Genomic DNA, 20,740 nt, shown 5'->3' with positions numbered 1-20,740 from the left:
TTACTAGCCGGATAAACCTGGAGTTTTCTGCATATTGCTGTATTATTAGCGAGACTGAAACCTGGAGTTTTTATACTGCTGTATTACTAGCCGGATAAACCTGGAGTTTTCTGCATATTGCTCTATTATTGGCGAGACTGAAACCTGGAGTTTTTTTTTTTTTGTTTGTTTGTTGCCTACTGGATTGTTATGGAGTTGTCCTGCACGTGTATTTGAGGAGGACGGCTGACAACTGTAGCGGGACTTAATCAATATTATGGAAGTTCCCGTCGTTTCTCTTTTGGGAAAATGACTGTTTAGATCTATGTCACGTCCTTTCTTACTTTGCTTGACTTTGTTATAGCCTCCCGGTCATTATTTCTATAATAGATATGGTTTCAGTGATTGGGAACTAATTGAGTACTAAAGGTGTCAAGGAAGAATGCTCTTAAATGTGTGTTGTGTGGTGTAAAACGAAAATGAGTGACAGTACTGGTTATGGAATAAATGTTAATGGGTGTTTATTTAAAACCCTATGCTTAAGTTATCAAGAGTCAGTTGCAATTTTTATATTGTAGGGTCGCGTAGGTAGAAACTTGGTTTTGCTACAAGGTCCGAGTAACGAGTTGTGTTTTATTGGGAAGTTTATATATACTTTCCTGGCGCCCGAACTTTATTAGGCCAATTTCGTTACAACTGTTCTAGCTTTGTTGTTCTCAGTCTTTAAAATGTATATTAACAATCTAACAGCTTGCAGCTAACATGCTTAACACTGTGCGTAATAATTATCTACGGATAAGCTTGATCAATTATGAAAGAGATTGTTGAATTAATTTGAAGCAGTAGCAATTTTATATATAATGTATGTTCCGTTCTAATATCCCATTATATAGTCACTTATAAGTTACTTTGCAGTACTCCACACCATTCTTCCCATGGCCTGAACTCAGAATAAACTGTCCAGCTAACAAGTTATAAATTGTTCATTGGCTATGAAAGAAGGGGTTCTTGCTAACTTTTCACTTGTAATCTTACATGAGCATCATCCAGCCTGTTGTGCAAGAAAAGGCTGATTGTTGTATGATAATGTGGGGGAGGAATGTATCCAAAGAAAAGACAAAAACTTAGTGTGTGGTGTATTGAGGGTTTAGTAAGTTGAAGGTAAAATATTAAACTTCAAAGTATATTGAATTTGGTATTTGACTGCATTGTGACCACTTTAAAATCCACAGCCTTCCTTTATAGTTTGAGTTAAGCGAACAGAGCAAGGCTATCATTGTATTTTATTTTATTTTTTCTTATAAAGCTATAAAATAGCAGCTCTGTAAGTGTTTGCTGTAAAAAGGTTGTCAGTATAACAAAGGGAATCCTTTTCAGATGCTGCTTTGATAATACACAATAGCATCCCCCAAGCAGTTTTCCCTACATCTAAAATTTTTGCAATGATAAAAATGGATTACTGTGAAGGAATGGTTTGCAGTGTGCAGGTGTAGTGATGATGCAGTGCTCCAGAACAAACACACACAAGACAGTTCACAATTAACAGCTCTTTATTTTCAGCTGGGTTGCGTGCCAACAACACTTTAAATAATAAGCATGGGCTCTACACATCAATGTGTATTGCGCCATGCAAAAGGAGGGTTACAGTCCCGAAATAATAAAAACACTTTTTAAACACACAATACACAGACACAGACATGTCTCCTGACAGTGGGTGCTCTAGTGCAAGTGAATGGTGAAAGACAAACACAGAGGTAACAGTAGATCAGTGTAGTCCGGGGTTTGGTGCTGGCGTGCAGCGACAGCTCCCGGTTCGTGTTAGCCGTCTAGCCAAACAAACAATGACAGTTAGCTGACAAACAAACAAAACACAAAACACTCACAGTACTTTTAATTCTCCTGTGCATACGGTCCTTATAGTTTAACCATCAAAACTAAGGAACAGATCACTGGGGCCACTTCCCCTTAAAACCCTCCGTCATGCCCTCTTTCGGTGGCGCGGCCAATCACGTCTCCTCCAATCCGTGACTGACACATCACCTACCGCATTAAGGCGCTGACTTCAGGTATCGTGGCCCCACCCCCTTCCTGAATGTCCGGCTTCCGACTGACCCTGGAATGAACTGCAAAAACATCCATTCTGGGGCACTCTGTTCTGGTTATACAGCGCCCTCAGAGATTGAGAGGGAGATTGTTGACGAGGATTCATTCATTCTCTGTCACAATTACCAACCATTTTTATTAGTGGGGCTTGCGAAGCAAGAGTCCCCACTTTAAATCTTCAACGTACTTCTTCTTCTTCTTATTCTTTGGCACGCTACTCCTCTTACACCGTTTAAGATAGAAACACCGTTCAAACTTTAAAACATGTAGACCGGTCTGGAATAGTGTGCTTGTATACAACTTTTTGATATCTTTTATACTTTTTAAACTTAAGCTTTTTATCCTTTTTTTGTCTATCTTCATTCACTTTAATGGGACTTTTTTCAACATTCTAAAGCTCCCCATTGTTTAAAAACTCCCAGACTTCCAACATTCTATTTACTGTAAACGATGTAACTTTTGACACAAATCAGCTACTTTGACCACTTTCCCAACAAGTAAGACAAAAAGTTAGAGGGTATGACATCTTTCTCTACTTCTCTGCTATTCAAATTTGAAATCAAAACATAAATAACTTTTACCAATCAAGAGGTCCACCTGTTTTAGTAACCGCACCAACTAAATTTTTCTCTAACTTTTTATAAACTGCCATTTTGACCACTTTCCCAACAAGTTAGACAACTACTTAGAGCAAATGAAATCTTCCTCTACTTCTCAGCTATTCAAATATGAAATCAAAACAGGAATGGCGTCTACCAATCAAGAGGTACAGCTGTTTTAGTAACTGCATCAACTTCTTTCAGTAGGCTACTTCCCACTGTTGAATTAACTGTCATAGAACTTTGAGAAATATCAAATTCTAGCACATTCTAAGCATGAGACAATTAATAAACAATGTGACTTTTGACACAAATCAGCTACTTTGACCACTTTCCCAATAAAACAAGCCCCACAACTTGTAAAGTTACCATCTAGTTTGTTTTGTTTTACAGGCATTAAACAACCAAGCCATGCTGTATTGGTTGCAGCAGCTGCAAATAAAACGGTGGCAGCACAATACCAGCCTGGTGAAAATACCTGCAGAGCCCTCCACTACCTCCACACAGCTCTGCCAGCTGCCTTCTGCACCTTTGGAAGGTAAGCTCACTGACAGCCCAGTTTTAATTCTAGCTCAAGTCGACCAAATTGTGTGTGGGGTGGGGTTCTTCAGTTTGTGATCTGATGGAGAAAAGGGTTCCAGGGTAGGTGTTGTGTGCATGCAAAACAAAACAGCTGAACCGGAATAACCCAATTTAAATTATTTATTCTAAACGCTTACAAAGTGTTGCTATACTCTTGTAACCACCACATATTTTTTCATGTTTTGCGCTTTATTGTAATTATATCTAAGATATTTTCATGAGGTGTAATGTGAAGCAAGAAATGCAATGCTTTAATTAGGTGAGGTAACAAAAGTACCAGGACTTTGTTTATTGTGTCTGGTGTCAGATATCTTAATTAATTCAAACAATCAAAAATGATGATCATACAGGAGAATGTTGGTGCTGTGTGGTGGAAAGAACTCAAAATAACAAAAGGGTGATTTCAATTCTGCCCCATACCCATGCTGAGAGTGTTCACAGTGAGACAGTCTCATTTCTGCCAATGACTCGCCGGCTCTGTTGTGCTTGACGCCTTGAAGCAGGCTTAGTTGCTGAGAACACAAACATGGTAACTAGACAGGGATTCACTTTGTGATGTTATCTTCTGCCTTGTTTCCATTTTTATAACAACAGCGTTGTGTGGAGGTGACTCTGGCTGTTCATCTGTCCATCTGTATGTCACACCTGTCTAATTTTGGTTAAACTAGGTGTACACATTCTGTGGTAATTTTTATTGTGCGTCCATTCATGTCTTGGGACTTTTCAGGAAACTGCATTGCCATTTCATAATGCTTATGTCATGGTCATGAATTTACAGTCATGGTGGGGAATGTATGTTAATGAAATACTTGGTTCATACTTGGATTCAGGTTAACCAAATTGGGTTAATATTGCTCCCTCCCAATGCTATTTTATTTATTTTTTCTCAATTTACTGCTGTGATAATAAAATTGTCAACTTTTATATTTTACAGTCCTTTTGCCTGTCCAAACTACTCACAAGACAAGCTGTAAAAATGTCTTAACACCAGATTTAAATACCACTGAACTCTTTATTAACAACACCCAGTAGACTTACACTATTTTAGATCTGGTGCTGTTTTAGACTAGGTACTGTATACAGGTTTAAAGCTGGCAAGATGTATATGCACCTCTGTATGTATAATAAAATAGACCCAGTATTTACAGCTGACTCTTGTCTTCTGGTATAAGAATGACATATACTTTTAACCTGTACTTTCTTAAGACAGCAGCTTAAACAACACAGCCCGCAAACACCGTTTCTGACAGCTGTTGTGAGTGAGACTCTCTAATGTTGCCAGAAACTTTCCCAAGCAAAAGGTGCAGGGAAGGAAATTTTCATTTCACTAAAACATACATATATCTACAGCTTTTGGAAATACGGAGAATGGAACCAAATAATACATTTGTATATCTAATCATTTAATTATATTTACTCCATGAAGTCCAGCAAATAAGTACAAATGTATTACAGTACATTAGAATGGCATTTCCACATGATAAATGAATATGTATGAAATGTGTACTTTGTTTGAAGGGATGGGCAGTTGAGATGCATGTGCTCTTTTTCAGGAAGGACAGAGGACTTCCTCCCAGCAGTAAAGACCCCCAAGGGCCTAGTTGGAGAAGCCGCAGCACCCCATCACAGAGATACAGTAAGACACTACCTGCATACCTTGTTTTTTATGTGCTTCTTAGTGGGAAAACACACTGAATTAAATGGCTCTCTTACGTACAGTGTAAGTACCAAAATCACGGCAATGGCTAGGGCAATGTCAGTTGCTCATGATTTGCTAGCACCAAATATTTTGTAACCAAAATATATTCCTTGGCTTCTATTTAATAACAGCAAAGTTTTCACTAGTGGGAAGCAACATGTGCTTTTATCCTAAGGTCATTTTGTATTTGAAAATTTACAGAAGTTATTCAAACCTGTTATGTAAACTAGTCAGCCCTATCCAGGCAGCTGCCTGTAAGCAAGAGAAGCAACCAGTTGAGCTTTGGATTTTGTCATTTGTTGTGTACTACTTTAGTTTGTGTGTGTTTGTTTCTATGCATTTAGTTTCGTTTTCTCTGTACTTTGCCTTCAGAAGTCAGTTTGTGTTTCCTCTGCCTTGCCCTTACAGGAACACAGTCCTCAATATCTGTGGAAACAAGCCAGCTCAGGAGCTGAGGCGGAGTGTGTTCAACTTTGACAAGATTCAGCAGTCGGAAGACTGTCCCTGTGAGGATCCTGTGACACAGATACTGGGGGAGACAACAGGTGCGTCCTTCAGTTGACAGGAAACTGCCCTGCAAAGTCTGTGTCTCTGCTTAGTTCATGTCTGGATCAGTTCAATGCGGGGACCACCACAGTGGCACTGAAACTATTACATTCTTCTCATGCAGGGTAAGAACTCTTTCTGCTGTTATAAATGTGCAGAGGTTTCCTGTTCCTAAAAGGTGAACCATGCAGGAGTAAAGCTTGTTAATAAGATAAAGAATGAGCGTCAATAAAGCCTTTTTTTAAGAAATTTCTAGAAAACTCACTAAATAGCTCACAATTTCACCTTTCATTGAAAACAACAGCTCTTTTTAACAACTATTTTCTTTTGCAGCAAATTGTAGTTTTGGCTAGGCACCCTAGAATTAACATTGGCACTATGGGTTCTATGATGATTTTTGTATGTATAACAAATTTGAATTCCAGAAATAATCATTATTTTCTTTTTTTGTTTAATGATTATGAAGGGTATATTGTCAGGTAGGTGGCTCCAGAATAAAATAAAGAACCAGCAAGTTTAAGAAAAAAAAATATATATATATATATTAAATATTCATGCATTTCAAATGCTTTCTTTGCTTGCTCTCTTTCCTAGCACCTCCAGCACCGCCTGTACCTCTGACACCCCCAGCACCTACAGTCCTTTCAGCTCCTTCAGTTTCTTCAGTTACAAACGAGTCTGCGCAGGAAGCAAAGACTGGAGGAAAGAGTTCTCCATCAAGCAGCATGAACAAGAGGGAGAAGAAAATGACCAGTTCTCTTCAGCCTTCTGGGGAGAAGGTGTCAGGAAAGGAGGAGAGCCCCGTGGACAAACTATCCAGACTCCAGCACGAGGTGTTCACGCTCACTGAGGAGCTCAAGTCACAAAAGGTATATGTTTGGTTTGGGTGTCTGAAGTATATTTAAGCACATAACAACTGATAACTGAGTTATTAAATAATATGTCTTGTGAGGCACTTGTACAATGAATGATTGAACCTTATAAATGTTTCCCATAGTAAAATCATAAAGCATAGTGGTACAGCATAGGTCAGCATTGTAAAGACCAGCTAGGTATGGTAAAGCATATTAATAAACATGGAAAGCCAGGGTACACTGTGGGAAAATAACAGTCTAATCACGGGAAAGCATGGGAAAACTGTAAAAAATACTGTGCAAAAACACAGTGGTAAACCTTTATAAAGTTGTATGATAGTATTTAAATATGATGTTGTATCTATAATAAGCATGGTATGAACGAACATAAGACAGAAACAGTGGATTTAGTCAAGCAGTTACACAAAGTAATACAAACTCAAATCCAAGACCAGCAATAATTTTGCCTAAACTGATTAAAGTACTGATCTACTGTATTGACTGTGTGATGTCTTAACTCTTTTTCTATGCAAGTCAGAAACCTGCACGCTCACCACAAATTGGTTGCTTTACTGTGCATTTTCTTTCCTCTTTGGCTAAGGTGTCACTGGGTGTGAAGGCAAACGCATTTAGCAGAATAACTCATGCATTACCTAACAGGAGAGCTTTTTAAAAGTGTGATAACTGTATTGCTGATAATCCAAATTGTTATAAACATGGTGGTATGATGTTCTATAGTAGCTGTGTATGTAAAATAGGGTTGAAGGGCACTTCTGAAACAGTGAAGAGAGTCTGTTGTTGCTTCATTGTCTGTAAGTGAAACTCTTGTGCTGTACTACTGTTCTTATGAATCCATAAAGGTTACAATGTAGAATTTTTTTTATTATTTTGTCATCAACACATACAGTACAAGTGTATTAAAATACCAAATCTCTGGGGCCCCCCGAGGGGCTCAGCTGGTAAAGGCATGAGTGCATGGTGTGCAGGGTGAGTCAGGAAGTCAAGGGTAATTTTGTGCCCTGTGCAGGGACTGTTTCTGCAGGGCTAGATCTAAACAGTCACAATAGAGCTCCTGAATGCAATTCTGGGTTTTCGCTCATGACTCCTCTGTATCTTATGATGATAAAAAGACAGCTTACTTTTGCCTGTATGGTCACAAAACTTCCTTTTACATTTTTATGAGCTTCAATAAGCATATTTTATTGCTTCCCAAACATAAACTTTAATCTTGCATCGCCGCCTTCTTGTTTCCTGTTAGTAACCCATACGACTTTTAACGTGGTGCTCAAATGCACCTGATCTGCAACATGCAAGAGTTTGTAGCTAATTGTATATTTGATCTAAAATAGACCAACAGACACAATCTTTCTTTGTGCACAGAATTTATTGTGCATGTGCATTTTGACTTATTTTATCATTAGTTTTTGTGTCTTGATTAAAGACACGGTTATCCTGGACCTTATGAAACCACTTTACAAGACACCATTGCTCATTATTATTGTAATACTGGGACAGTATTTCCAGTGTTTGGTACTTTTATTGCATTATCATTGTTTTCTTCTTTCAGAGTACAAAGGTCTTTTTTGAGCCTGTTAAAAACACAAGTTAAGCTGATCTCCTGAATGGTTTGAAAAATGACCACCAGCAGGCAGTGTGCAGAATTTTCAGTCATTTTGCTGGTTGTTTCTAAAAACACTTCACTGAATTCAGCTTTTATAATTGGTTAAAAAAAGGACATTGTTATTGAAATAGTAGGTTGTGTGGTCCAGTGGTTAAAGAAAAGGGCTTGTAATCAGGAGGTCCCCGGCTCAGATTCCAGTTCAGCCACTGAGTCACTGTGTGACCCTGAGCAAGTCACTTAACCTCCTTGTGGTCCGTCTTTCAGGTGGGACGTTGTTGTAAGTGACTCTGCAGCTGATGTATAGTTCACACACGCTAGTCTCTGTAAGTTGCCTTGGATAAAGGTGTCTGCAAAATAAACAAAATAGTAATAATAATAATGTCTGATAATTGGTTTTAAGGCCACTGACGTATAATATAGGGCAGAGCTTCAGAGCCTTTTCTCATATGCACTACTAATAAATACTGCAACAGGCTGTTTTTTAGGGAAAATTGCATTGTACAGTAGACTATTGCATTGTACAGTAGACTATTTGAATTTACCTGTAGCCATAACTGTAATTAAATGCATTATGTTAACAGCTGTTCTTATATGATAAGTAAAACAGTATTTTTTTATTCAAAGGGATATTACAGATTTTTCAGGAAATGCAAGAATCAAAAACCTAAAACAAATACTATACCAGGCATTTTTAGTATGGTACAGTTTATTATCAGTACTCCAAACAAATCACTAATCTGAACAGGTCTGATCCCACCTGGTTCAGATTACAAAGAAAGTACAGGTGCATTATTCAGGGACCACCTATAGTATATTTATTTACGGGACCTCCAACACAGCTCATGAAGCTTCACCTTTAAGAGTAAATGACCATAGTGTTTTTGTTTTGAAATCAGGAGCTGGTGCGACTCCTTCACAAGGCCCTGGAGGCAGCACAGCAGGAGAAGAGGACCAGCAAACAGTTCCTGTCAGCAGCAGGGGAGCAGGAGCGGCTGGAACTGGTGCGGCACAAAGAGAGGTGTATCGCGGACCTGGACGGCCGCCTGGAGGCCCTGCTCAAAGACAAGGAGGAGCTGGAGCAGCGGCTGGCCATGCAGGACTGCCAAGTGAATGAGCTGCAGCAGCACGTGCAGCTCATGATGGAGAAGAACAACGCCAAGCAGGAAGTCATCCTCAAGCTCTCCAAGCAGCGTACCGTAGCCAACTCCATGGGCACAGAGACCTTCTGCAGGCTGCAGGAGAAGATTGAGCACCTCAAGGTTATTTTAAAAGTTACTTTTACATTACAGCCATGGGAAGTATGTCAACTCTTGTTTCAAGAAACACGGATAAAACCACACTCTTTTTTTTGGTTTTGTTTGACCACCATGTAATCCTGCATGATGTGAAAAAGCAGTAAAGTAACTGAGCCATGTTTTCACTGCTGGGGTGTCACATACGGTATTCTGCACCTTCTCTGCATCCAATAAGCATTACAAACATGACATCTTAACTAGATTTTATTAGCATTGGAGCAGACACACAATTACTGTTTGCCACTCCAGTCTAAGAATGATTCATTTGTAGTAGAACCGGTCCAGGGGTCCAGCGAATATATACTAATATTGTATCTCAGAGGAAGTCGTTTTAGTATATTGTAGTTTCTTTATTAATGTCGGGGCATTATAAATGTCAGGTACATCAGTGTGCCTAAAACACCAAAGTACGACACAGCATGTATTCCATACAAAAAAATCTGTGAAAATGACTGCACAAGCACTGAAGTACAGTATTTCTCAGTTTACAAAACAGCATTCCAAACAGTTCTTAACGTGCTTTCTCAGTGTATGCCAAAGTAATCTGACAGGTTTTTTTACATTGTGTGTGTGTGTGTGTGTTAACCTGAGACATAAACAACAACAAGGATGCACGCTTTTTAACAGTACAGTAATTTTATGAATCCTTTACTTTTCTATTTACTATGGTTAAACTGGGCAGTTATGTGAAGTGACAGCGTGTACAAATTCTGACCTGCTAAGAGCTGAATTTACTGTTTTAGACCCATAATAAAATGTGCATTGGTCAGTTTCCATCAGTACCATTCAGTTGGTAGCAGCATATGCAAGTCACACATGGCACAGGTCCATTGGGTAATGATGGTGTCATATCTTGCAGGATCAGATACGACAGGTTCGACTGTACTTTGTATCACGTTACTGTGATTTTGTACTCTATAGGTCAGGCTTGCACAGTGTTGATGTGATGTTACAATGAACAGCAAAAATTATTATAATAACATAAACATACTGTATATATATAAAAAAAAAGATCCCTGTGTAACCCCAGGCTACTAGGCATGAGGGGGTACACTGCTCTCTGATAAGTTAGGAGACCAGTTATCTGCTTATTAGCAAAACTTAAATATAAAGTCAAATAATAATTCCAGACACGTGATCAGTTGGCCAACTATTTTTTTCTTCTATTTCTTTGTTATTAGAACAAAACAAGTATATTGTTTTTGTACAGTGTATTAATTGACATTAGTTAGCCACACTTTTTTTTTTACGTATCCCAGCGATTTTCAAACAGTGTTTTATAGGGTACAAATGAGTACAATTATGAAAGCAAAGAAAAGCAGTGATCAGTCAGGACTAGGTCAAACCTGTGCTCTTAATAAGTAGAGCTCACAGTAGAAATGTTTTAAGTACAACCACAGATTGTGTTCTGATTTCATTCGTTTACTGTGTTTAAAAAACATATATGTTCAAAAAATATATTATCCTTACCTACAAGTCTTTAATGCAGTATCGTCACTGTGTAAGGCTAATATATAAGTGACTTTATTTAATACTAAACATCTTTATTTTCAGCTTTTATAGCCTAGGCCCCAGATTAATAGTAATAGTAATGAGTTTCGTTTATTTCTTTTTTCTTATAGCTTTAACCACAAAACCACAATGAGATCTGTGATTTCGCCTAGAGACATCTCTGTCTGCACTAAGAAGCCAAAGTAAATTAAAGAACAACTAGCATGCTGGTACATTATGATAAAGCAAACTGCTTAGTGACACATGGATTGCAAGTGGTTCTAATGTAGTGACGCAAGCTGGTGACCTACTGGGCACTATTCTTACACAGTCTAATGCAAAAAACAAAACAAAATAAAAAAAAACAACAACTTTAGATTCACTTTGTATCATTTTCACATCCTGGTAACTTTTTAAAAGTTTAAAGCATTCCTTTGGCCTCCTGTTTAACCACAGTATTTCTGCAGTTTTACCCATGCTTTTCCCATGGTTATACAATGCATTTATAATAATTTACCTGGGTTTTACCATGTTTATTAATATACTTTTATTATTATTTATTTCTTAGCAGACACCCTTATCTAGGGCGACTTACAATTGTTACAAGATATCACATTATTTTTACATACAATTACCCATTTATACAGTTGGGTTTTTACTGGAGCAATCGAGGTAAAGTACCTTGCTCAAGGGTACAGCAGCAGTGTCCCCCAGCTGGGATTGAACCCAAGACCCTCGGGTCAAGAGTCCAGAGCCCTAACCACTCCTCCACATACCTTCTTACCTTGTTATTGTAGTCTAGTAGCTGCATAAATAAAGACATAGGCAGTCAGTATTTTTGGTCAATTATTTGATTTTTTTGCAGAGATGCTTCCTCTGTTATGTTTCTCTTTAGTAATTTGTGGTTTTTCTTTTTTCATTTTATACTGTACTTCCCTTATTTTTATAATTCTTTGTACTCCTGCTAGGTTTCACTCCTTGTTTCTTCTTCTTAGTTGACTGTCATAGTAGTTCTGACTGGCTGGCTGTTAGCCTGGTCAGCAACCTCGGGTGTGTTCATGCATTACTAATTAAAACCACAGAGAAGTTAGCAACTGAGCCAGCTCCAGTCTCCCAGAATGAACAGATCAGACTGACTGGGATGTTTCCCTTTCATCTCCAAATCTAGGTCTTCTCTAGATGCAGAAAGCAAATTGGAAAGATATGTAGTGAATTCTAAATACAGTACAGTGCTGTGAATGTAGGGCACTGTTCACAAGAACACAAATGCCTGGTTTGCAAATTAAATTAATGTTTAATCTTGTTGACCCCAATGTGTTCTTTGGGGTGGGTCAAGTTGTAGCTGTTTCTGTATCAGTGCTTGATCTGTCCTAGTGCCTGCGTCATGGCTCCATATAGTGATATCCCCTGAGTGCACTGTGCAATGAAACAGCTACTGGCTGGTATGATTGCAGCAAATTAGATGTTTTATCTATCTGGTCTGATTGGCAATGGTTTTAAATTATTTTAGATATATTTAGGATCAGACCATTTTTGTGACATGAAAAACTATTGTACTACAGTAGAGTTGTTTCAGGATTTCTGGGAGCACTTGAATTAATAGGTATCACATTTGATACCAGGGTGACTCTGGTTTAAAGAAGAACCAAATAGCAAAAATTGTAAAAATAAATAAATAAATATAATTTCAGTTGCAGGCTATGCTAAAACTGCTAAAATTGCCAAAAACATAAACGCTTTGATTTCCGAATCGTAATCGGGAAAAAAAACATGTATTGTACACAACAGTTTAACTTTCAAAGAAATGACCCTTCACAGCCACAGTGTCCATAAGCACTCGGGTGACACACATATTGCACTGTAGAAAATAGCAGTCTTGTAATTAATATAAGCAGCACAAGGGAACAAGTGAACACTGCAGCGAAGAGGATTTTTAAATAAAATTAATTTAAGGAGCAGAAGCAAGATTATAATTGGAATGGCTCCATCAGAACTGTAAAATTAGTTATTTGGAAATGTACTAGGTTCATTTTTACATTTTAATAAACAAGTTCAACCCAGTTAAAAAGTAACAGGGTGTAGAAACCCTCTGCCTTTGGACTGCCCTGTCTTGGAAATGAGTGGGAGGTTGTGGGAGGGTTACTGCTTTCACCAGCTGCTGTGTTTTGTTTTAATCCTAACCCTAAACCTCTCTTTTGTGTTGCAGTGTGCCTACCTGGAGGCCAAAAACTGCCAGATTGAGAGCAAGTACCTGGTCGTGCTGCGCAGGCTGCAGGAGAGCAAAGGGCTGGACAGCAGTCAGCAGGAGATGGTGAAAAGGCTCATTGAGGACTCACTGCAGGGAGACAAGAAGGATGGCTTTAAACTCAACCCTGTCAGGTAAGACAGTACTGACATTTCCATACCGGGATTTCACAGCGAAAACTTTTTTCCCCCCGGTTACTTTCTTGTTTTTTTGTTACTAAGTATATTCAAATATTTAAAATGCAATTCTATTGCTAAACTGATGATGTGATTGCAAGCTACACCAGTTCCATTTTCATACAATACCCTCATAAACCGAACTGAAATACCAAAACAAGCAAAGGATCAAAATGTTAATGTTGGTTTGTTGCAATTGTGATCTAATAGGTGCGCAAATGAAAAGCCAAAAAAGAGCTGGAACTTACAGTAGTTTCTGGGCTTTGCTGTCTATGATTTTCTATGTCATGTGCCCTGCTCTTTTAATGTGATAATTTAATAATTGAGAAAAATATATATTTTGTTTATGTCACTTCTTTAAAACAAAACAAAAGAAACTGTTTTTGTTTTGTTGCATGGTCTGTTTAGAACAGAAGTGCAAATTATATGCATTTCCTATTTTTCATGATTATTTTCTCAGTTTGTTTTTGTCAATATTATAGAAACTCCTTTCGTAGAGTTTACTGTAGTCTTAACAACTGCACAGGAACTCAGATTGAATAGTATTGATTGTAAATTGAACAGAAAATGTTTGTTCTGCTGTTCGAGCGATTGATGCAAGCAGCTGAAATGAGCTTGCTGTTAACTGTATAGTAATCCACATCACAATACCACTGCACACCTTAGCAGGCAAAAAGAAAGGTCAAAGATTGGATTGACATTGAACTGCTCCCTAACCAACCACATAAAGAGCAATGTGCGTCAATAAACACTGCAATTCCAGGACCATATATAAGGGTTGATGTTAGGCAGTGAAGGTGTATATATGCCCAAAAAGAAGTTCAAGGCAGTATCACGGGTAAAGTGTCTTATTTTGCAGATTGTGCACAGAACTATTTTATAAATTATGTGTACAGATTATTATTATTTTTTTATACAGCAAATAGATTGATAAATGCACTGACATCTTCAAAATCAACGTCAAAGTTATTCAAGCACTTTACAATAGCTTGTGAAACGGTGTTGTCATTAACAGCCTGAGGGTAAAGTGTATCTGCAAGGACAGCTTTCAGTTCTATGTCAGATGCATGTTCACCATTTAGGCCCTGCAAAACAAATACAATGTGAAACATATATTGCTATTGGGCATCAGTCGACGTGTCGGTGACCATTGACAAGCAACCAGACTGTTTTACTAATTCCATAATCTCCTGCTTGTGATAGTCGGCAACTTTAGGTAAGTATTCACGTCTCAGCTGGGCTGATGAAGGAATCACTCCACCATTTGCTACACTCAGTATGAAGAAATTACATAACTTTTGGTTGTCCAGTTTTTCAAGAGGGATATTTGCGCAAACAAACATCCCTGTCAGGTCAAAATTTAATGTGTTTCGTGCTTCACGGTTTTCAGTGGACTTTTGGAACATGGAAGTTCACGTTTTTGGTTTCTTGGATTTCCGCCTTTCTCTTTCAGTGAATACTTGAATCTAAATGCCTGTCAAGAGATGATTTGCAGTAACATTGCAGGACATACAGAATAGCTTACCTCCATCGTATGAAATACAAATAATAATTATAAGAATATTGAAAAAAATCACGGTATTGGGCTAAGTTTGCAATTTCTGCGCAGTTCGTGAAATCTCGATTTACACAGGGCCTTATACATAACCCTAGGCAGGTTAGTTTCAGGCACATATACCATTTACACATAACCCTTTCCTGGTTCTTGTACTGGCTTCCAAACACATTTACCTCCTCCTAACCGTCAAACTTCAGCCCACTCCCTTCTCTCCCTTTGTCTCTCTCCGCCAACTGTTCCAACTCAACTAACTAACTCCATGCTCTCCTGCAGCGATGGGGAGGAATACGCTGGCAGAGGGGACTGATTAGAAATATAACAGTACAACTTAACATAGAGGTTCATTACACATAACTAAATCACAAAAACCTGGAGCCATGCACCTACTGTACAATGTTGTATGATAATTTAGGGAATATGTGAATACTGCATGTTACCAGCATCCTTGTTTAATTTTGTGTTCCTTCCCAGTGAGTATGACGACTATGGATTCAAGACCATTCCTGATTATGAAGTAGAGGACGTGAAGCTCCTGGCCAAAATCCAGGCCCTGGAGATCCTTTCCAACAACCTGCGCAACAATGAGATGGTGGACAAGCCTTTGCGGACAAGGTGGGCTAACTACCTGGCCAGCCGTCCCTTGGACCAGCTGGCTCCCTCCCCAGAGCTGAAGGGCCTGATCCGGTGTGGGATCCCTGTGGAGTACCGGGAGCAGGTGTGGCGCTGGATCGTGAGGACACGGACGCAGGTCTCTAGGAAGTGGAATCCCAATCGCTACCAGGAGCTGAGGAAGCACTGCGAGGTGTCGGAGCACCTGGCCTCGCGGCAGATCAGGCTGGACCTGCACCGCACCCTCACCAGCAATAAGCACTTCTCCTCGCCCACCTCCGACGCAGTCCAAAAGCTGCAGCGCATTCTGCTAGCCTTCTCCTGGCAAAACCCCACCATCGGCTACTGCCAGGGCCTCAACCGATACTGTACCTTTTGTATTGAAAGTTCTTAATGCCATTCGCTCATTAAGTAGTAAAAGGTGTTGCCAAAAAAGACAAAACACTTTCTTGTACTTCTTGGACGTGGACTAGCATAACTTATCCTTTTCTAAAACAGAGAATAATGCCTATTACCGGTAAGCAGTGCCACAGGTAATGGCAGCATTACTGGTGTTTAACATTTTAGAGCACTTCGTTGGAGGTAGCTATGCCAGGACACTATACTAGAGCAATGTGTTGTTGTATTATAAATAGCAATAAGAATACACATGCAAACAGTGTTTATTTATTGATTTGAGAAATTATGACACCTAGTGGTTGTTAACTGTGTTGTGTATTCTTAGCTACTCATCCCTCCCCTGTACAATATATCTTTTTCTGGAATCACAAATATACTGGCCCAGATATGTTCTTTAATATTCTACACAACTGTAAAGACAACTGTGGTGGAAAGCACGAGTGGCCATATTCAGGCAGATTAAAAATAATTCCGGCGCCTCCTCAAGACTCACCTCTTCAGACAGCACCTGTAGAAACTCTTCTTTTCCATCTGGACACTTATCACTCTTCCTTAAATGCACTTTACTTGCTCTTATCTGCTCCCTATTTTACTGCATTTAACCCTGTACTTTAGAGTACTGTAATCTGTCGAGTGTCATTTAATCTGTAGTATTTTGTATTTAATTATATCCTGATGTAACTATCACTGACACTGTTATCTGTTCCGTTATTGAATCGTAATCGTATCAATACTTATACTGATTCTTGAAATGTATTTTTGTCAACGACTGTAAGTCACCCTGGATAAGGGTGTCTGCTAAGAAATAAAATAATAATAAATACAAATAAGTGTATAATTTACATAATTTCTTGCTAGTTTCATACATCAAATTCCTCTGAATTTATTTCAAAATAGGGCCTAAAATGTGTAAAAATGTGGCTTGGCACACCTATGTGTCCCCCTTTTCTTCTGAATATTAGCAGCACACTTCCAGTGGAGTCATGTGGTGTGTGTGTTTCCTCTTGCAGGTTGGCAGCTATTGCACTTTTAGTTCTGAAGGGTGAAGAGGATGCCTTCTGGTGTCTGGTGGCTGTTGTTGAAATCATAATGCCACAAGACTACTACAGCAAAACCCTCACTGCCTCTCAGGTACAGTATGTACAACAACTGATTTCAAATCAGCGAACCCTCTTCTTCCCTCCAGGGACACAAGGACGCAACAAGCCCTTGCCACCTCTCGATCTTAGGCAACTTTCTCTGCCTCATTTTCTTTCCCCTTGTGGTATCCATTGTAGAGCTACCTTCTGGATATGGGTTTGTTCCATCCTGAGTACGTGGCCTATACACCTCAGTCTTCTTCTTTTTGTATCTGTGATGATTTGGTCTTCTCGTGGAGGTCTTTATTTGAGATTTTGTTTGACCAGTTTTTGCCTATTTTCCAAAGGCACTTGTTATGGAAATTGGCTAATTTGTCCATGTCTCTCCGTTATTACTAAGAAAATGTTAAAATATTTGTGACACTGCTCGTCGGCCTATAGCTGAGTTTTAATGCTATCCCCTCTGCTTCACCAGTAAGTACTGTGGATGTGCTAATTCAGGCAGTCATAGTCCCTATTTGTTCTAACAGCTGAGCAACTCCTGCTGCTCTAAGCAGAGCTCTTTGTTCCTTGCAGGCTGATCAGAGGGTGTTCCGTGACTTTCTTGCTGAGAAGATGCCTCGCCTGATGGCCCACTTCAAGGAGCACAGCATCGATCATTCCCTCATCACCTTCAACTGGTTCCTGGTGGTCTTCGTGGAAAGTCTGGTCAGCGACATCCTGCTCAGAGCGTGGGATGCTTTCCTCTATGAGGGCACAAAGGTACAGCGCCGGCTGTGTTTAATACCCACCCCACCACCACCAACACCACCCACACTTACCCAACTGTGTTGAAACGTGCTTAATACATTTTTCAGCACAAATTGTTGAGAAAAATTGTCTTAACTTGCAAACATGTGCACAGTATGTCACACTTACATTGTAACAGCTTATCCAATTATTTTAAATTATAGTAATGACATTTTAGAGCGTTATAGAGAGTAAAAATGAAAAACATGGAAATAAGTAAAATATAATTAATTATAAAAGGGCTCAGTCCAGTGACGACTTGATGAGTGAAAGTATCCTTCTTTTTTAACCTGAACAGTATTTCCTTCTTTCTGTTTCCAGGTGATATTTCGCTATGCACTGGCCCTCTTTAAGTACAATGAAGAGGACATTCTAAAAATTCACGACAATCTGGAAATCTACCAATACCTCCGTTTTTTCACCAAAACGATCTCTGATGGCAGGTGAGGCAGAATGAGGATGATGATAATGTACAGCAGACGCATCAGACCAGTTGCTGTCAATCACAGACTGTATAAACAGTTCACACTCATCTCACTCACTCCAGTGGCCATGCTTTTAACCACTAGTAAAGTTAGCGATTTCAGTAAACTGTCTTGTACCATTTTGATGATGGTAAATGTGAACAGTGATTTTGCAGTTTACTGAGCTTTACCATGCATCCACTATGAAACCGTAAGTCCTTCTTTACCATTCACTTCCTACAGGTAATGGAGCCCCCACCTCACAGACCCACATAATGTCCTCTTTGCAGCGTAGAAAACAGATGTACTGTATGTATAGCTGTTTAATGAACAGTTTGCAAGCAGATTATTAAAGTGTTGAACAATTTAACTGGTAGGTCAATTGGCTGGTTTCACAGGCCCTGATTAGCACTAATCCTGGACTACCTATTGTTATCTTAGGTAAGGTAGTCCAAAATTAGTGCCAATTGTAGTTTGTGAAACCAGCCGTTTAAGATCCTATTAAAAACAGAATTTTCTTGCCATTAGGCCTTAGTAGTAAAAATAAGTTATCCTAAGGATGAATAATTCCAAGGTTCTGTTGCCTTTTATTTACTGAAAACATTTCCTTTCTGTTATACTGTAGCACGGAACTGGATCAATCAGTCTGCTTTCTCTTGATTTTCAGTGAAATAACTGGGATTATATGATAATAATTTGGCAGAGCTTTCTCACAATGACTGTAAAGCAGCAAAAATATGTTTCCATTTAGTTCTCAAAGCCTTTTCATTGGAATTATTGATTCAATCACCATGTTTCTCCTATGCCCAGCCACTAAACCTGAAATACAAACACATTCATTTAGATGCAGCCATTCATGCTTCAGTATTAGACAAGAATCCAGGCAGTGCTGGCTGTGCAGAGACAGGGGGCCATTGACTGATTTGGACCACCTGAAGATTGATACACTGTAGAAGTTAATGGGTTCAATCTCTAAACAATTATGTTATAAAATTAGCAAGCAACAACTTTGTATGTCAGACTTACATTTTTTGTTCCTGTTAGAACTGTGCATTGTTTCTCAAGTGTGTGTTTGTCTTTTTGTCTTTTTATGACTTTACTTTTGGCAGGCCCATACGTTATTGTTTATTTATTTATTTGTGTATTTTTTGAAAGGGGGAAAAATGCAGAGTTCCCAGGTCCTTTAACTTTGCAGTTGTTTCATCAGTGGCATTTTGTTTTCTCTTTATCTTCTGTCTTTAGGAAACTAATGACCATAGTGTTTAATGATATGAACCCCTTCCCTATGAAGCTGCTGAAGAACAGACGAGAGTTTCACATGGAGAGGCTGACAGCCGAGCTGCTGGAGCTGGAGAGGATACAGGAGGAGTTTGTGAAAGAACAACAAGTGGAGTGCAAAGACAAGGACCTGGACACTGCTGTCAACGAAGATGAAGAAGTAATACAGACTGCAGTTAGCTTGCATCACACGTCCTGACGTTATTGAAAAATTACACATCACTGATACTATTTAAACTAATTTGTTTGCCTTATTATTCCCTGCTGTGGAATATAGTGGGGCTTACATATTGTGTATGTCACACATACATCTAACTGTTATCCTTTGTCTGTTGTTGACTATATAGGTATGTCAGACTTACATTTTTACATGTACAGTTCGGCTCTTATTTTGTAATGGCGCGCGTAATGTACCGACATACTTGTTTTAGAGTCAACAAATTAAGTTTACCAAACCTGTCAAAATGCAGAATATTAATGGAAATAGGTGTGTTGGTAATACACACACACTACATCTCAGCAGTGTGGAGTAGTGGTTAGGGCTCCGGACTCTTGACCGGAGGGTCATGGGTTCAATCCCCGGTGGGGACACTGCTGCTGTACCCTTGAGCAAGGTACTTTACCTAGATTGCTCCAGTAAAAATCCAACTGTATAAATGGGTAATTGTATGTAAAAATAATGTGATATCTTGTAAGTCGCCCTGGATAAGGGCGTCTGCTAAGAAAGAAATTATTATTATTATTATCTCTGAATGCTTGACTTCAAATCCAGTTTAAGTCACACATGAAAGGAGTATGGTGGTCCTAAGCCCTCGGCTTCCACATCACAAAACCAACACACAGTGCAGCACAATTGGCACAAAGGATAAACCTGTTTCTTATCTCATAAAACAGCCTTTTACTATAATTATCATCTGTCAGTCTCTGAATTTCTTCAATCAGCAGTTCCATTCCACTCAGATCAGTTCAGTAAATTAATTATTTTGTAGTTTCCCAAGAAAACAAAAACTCATTGGAGATCTTGAAAATTAATGTCTTGAAATGTGATTAATTTAGGCCAGGCTAATCTGAACAAGTACAGAGATTCCAGTTACTTTTCAGACCGGCAACCAGGTTCCAGATTTTCTAAACGAGACTATCTCTGAAATAAACTTATTTTTTATGCATTGGTTGTTTGTTTATATTCCTGTAAATTGCATAGTTCAGTTATTGCTAAGTTAAGTGGAAGACGTTGCTTTGTTTAATTATGTTAAATTGTATGGCAATCCTTCATGATTTGCATGAGTTCACTTAGGTTTAGAGGTACAGTTTTAATTCATGTACCTCTGATAAACCTAAACTAAGTGACGAAAGCAAAAACACAAACGTTTTTTA

The 20,740-nt window shown here is 38.8% G+C and overlaps 1 protein-coding gene across 1 annotated transcript in view; it reads left to right on the top strand.

Moving 5' to 3' along the window:
• The window catches only part of LOC131696710 (TBC1 domain family member 2A-like), a 31,062-nt gene extending 10,530 nt beyond the window's left edge, over positions 1-20,532 (top strand). The window contains exons 2-14 of the mRNA XM_059023419.1: positions 3,075-3,219; positions 4,817-4,899; positions 5,371-5,427; positions 5,612-5,633; positions 6,112-6,377; positions 8,880-9,334; positions 10,833-10,866; positions 12,838-13,148; positions 15,220-15,717; positions 16,764-16,887; positions 17,412-17,597; positions 17,946-18,067; positions 19,331-20,532. Of these exons, the coding sequence (XP_058879402.1) occupies positions 3,075-3,219; positions 4,817-4,899; positions 5,371-5,427; positions 5,612-5,633; positions 6,112-6,377; positions 8,880-9,334; positions 10,833-10,866; positions 12,838-13,148; positions 15,220-15,717; positions 16,764-16,887; positions 17,412-17,597; positions 17,946-18,067; positions 19,331-19,565 (2,538 nt within the window). The 3' untranslated portion in view covers positions 19,566-20,532. The remainder of the gene's footprint in view (positions 1-3,074; positions 3,220-4,816; positions 4,900-5,370; positions 5,428-5,611; positions 5,634-6,111; positions 6,378-8,879; positions 9,335-10,832; positions 10,867-12,837; positions 13,149-15,219; positions 15,718-16,763; positions 16,888-17,411; positions 17,598-17,945; positions 18,068-19,330) is intronic.
• The last annotated feature ends 208 nt before the right edge of the window (positions 20,533-20,740 follow it).

The sequence above is a fragment of the Acipenser ruthenus genome, chromosome 4 (assembly GCF_902713425.1).
Source record: "Acipenser ruthenus chromosome 4, fAciRut3.2 maternal haplotype, whole genome shotgun sequence".
Lineage (NCBI taxonomy): Eukaryota > Metazoa > Chordata > Actinopteri > Acipenseriformes > Acipenseridae > Acipenser > Acipenser ruthenus.
Note: the sequence above shows the minus strand (reverse complement) of the source record. Positions and strands in the feature narration are given on the sequence as shown.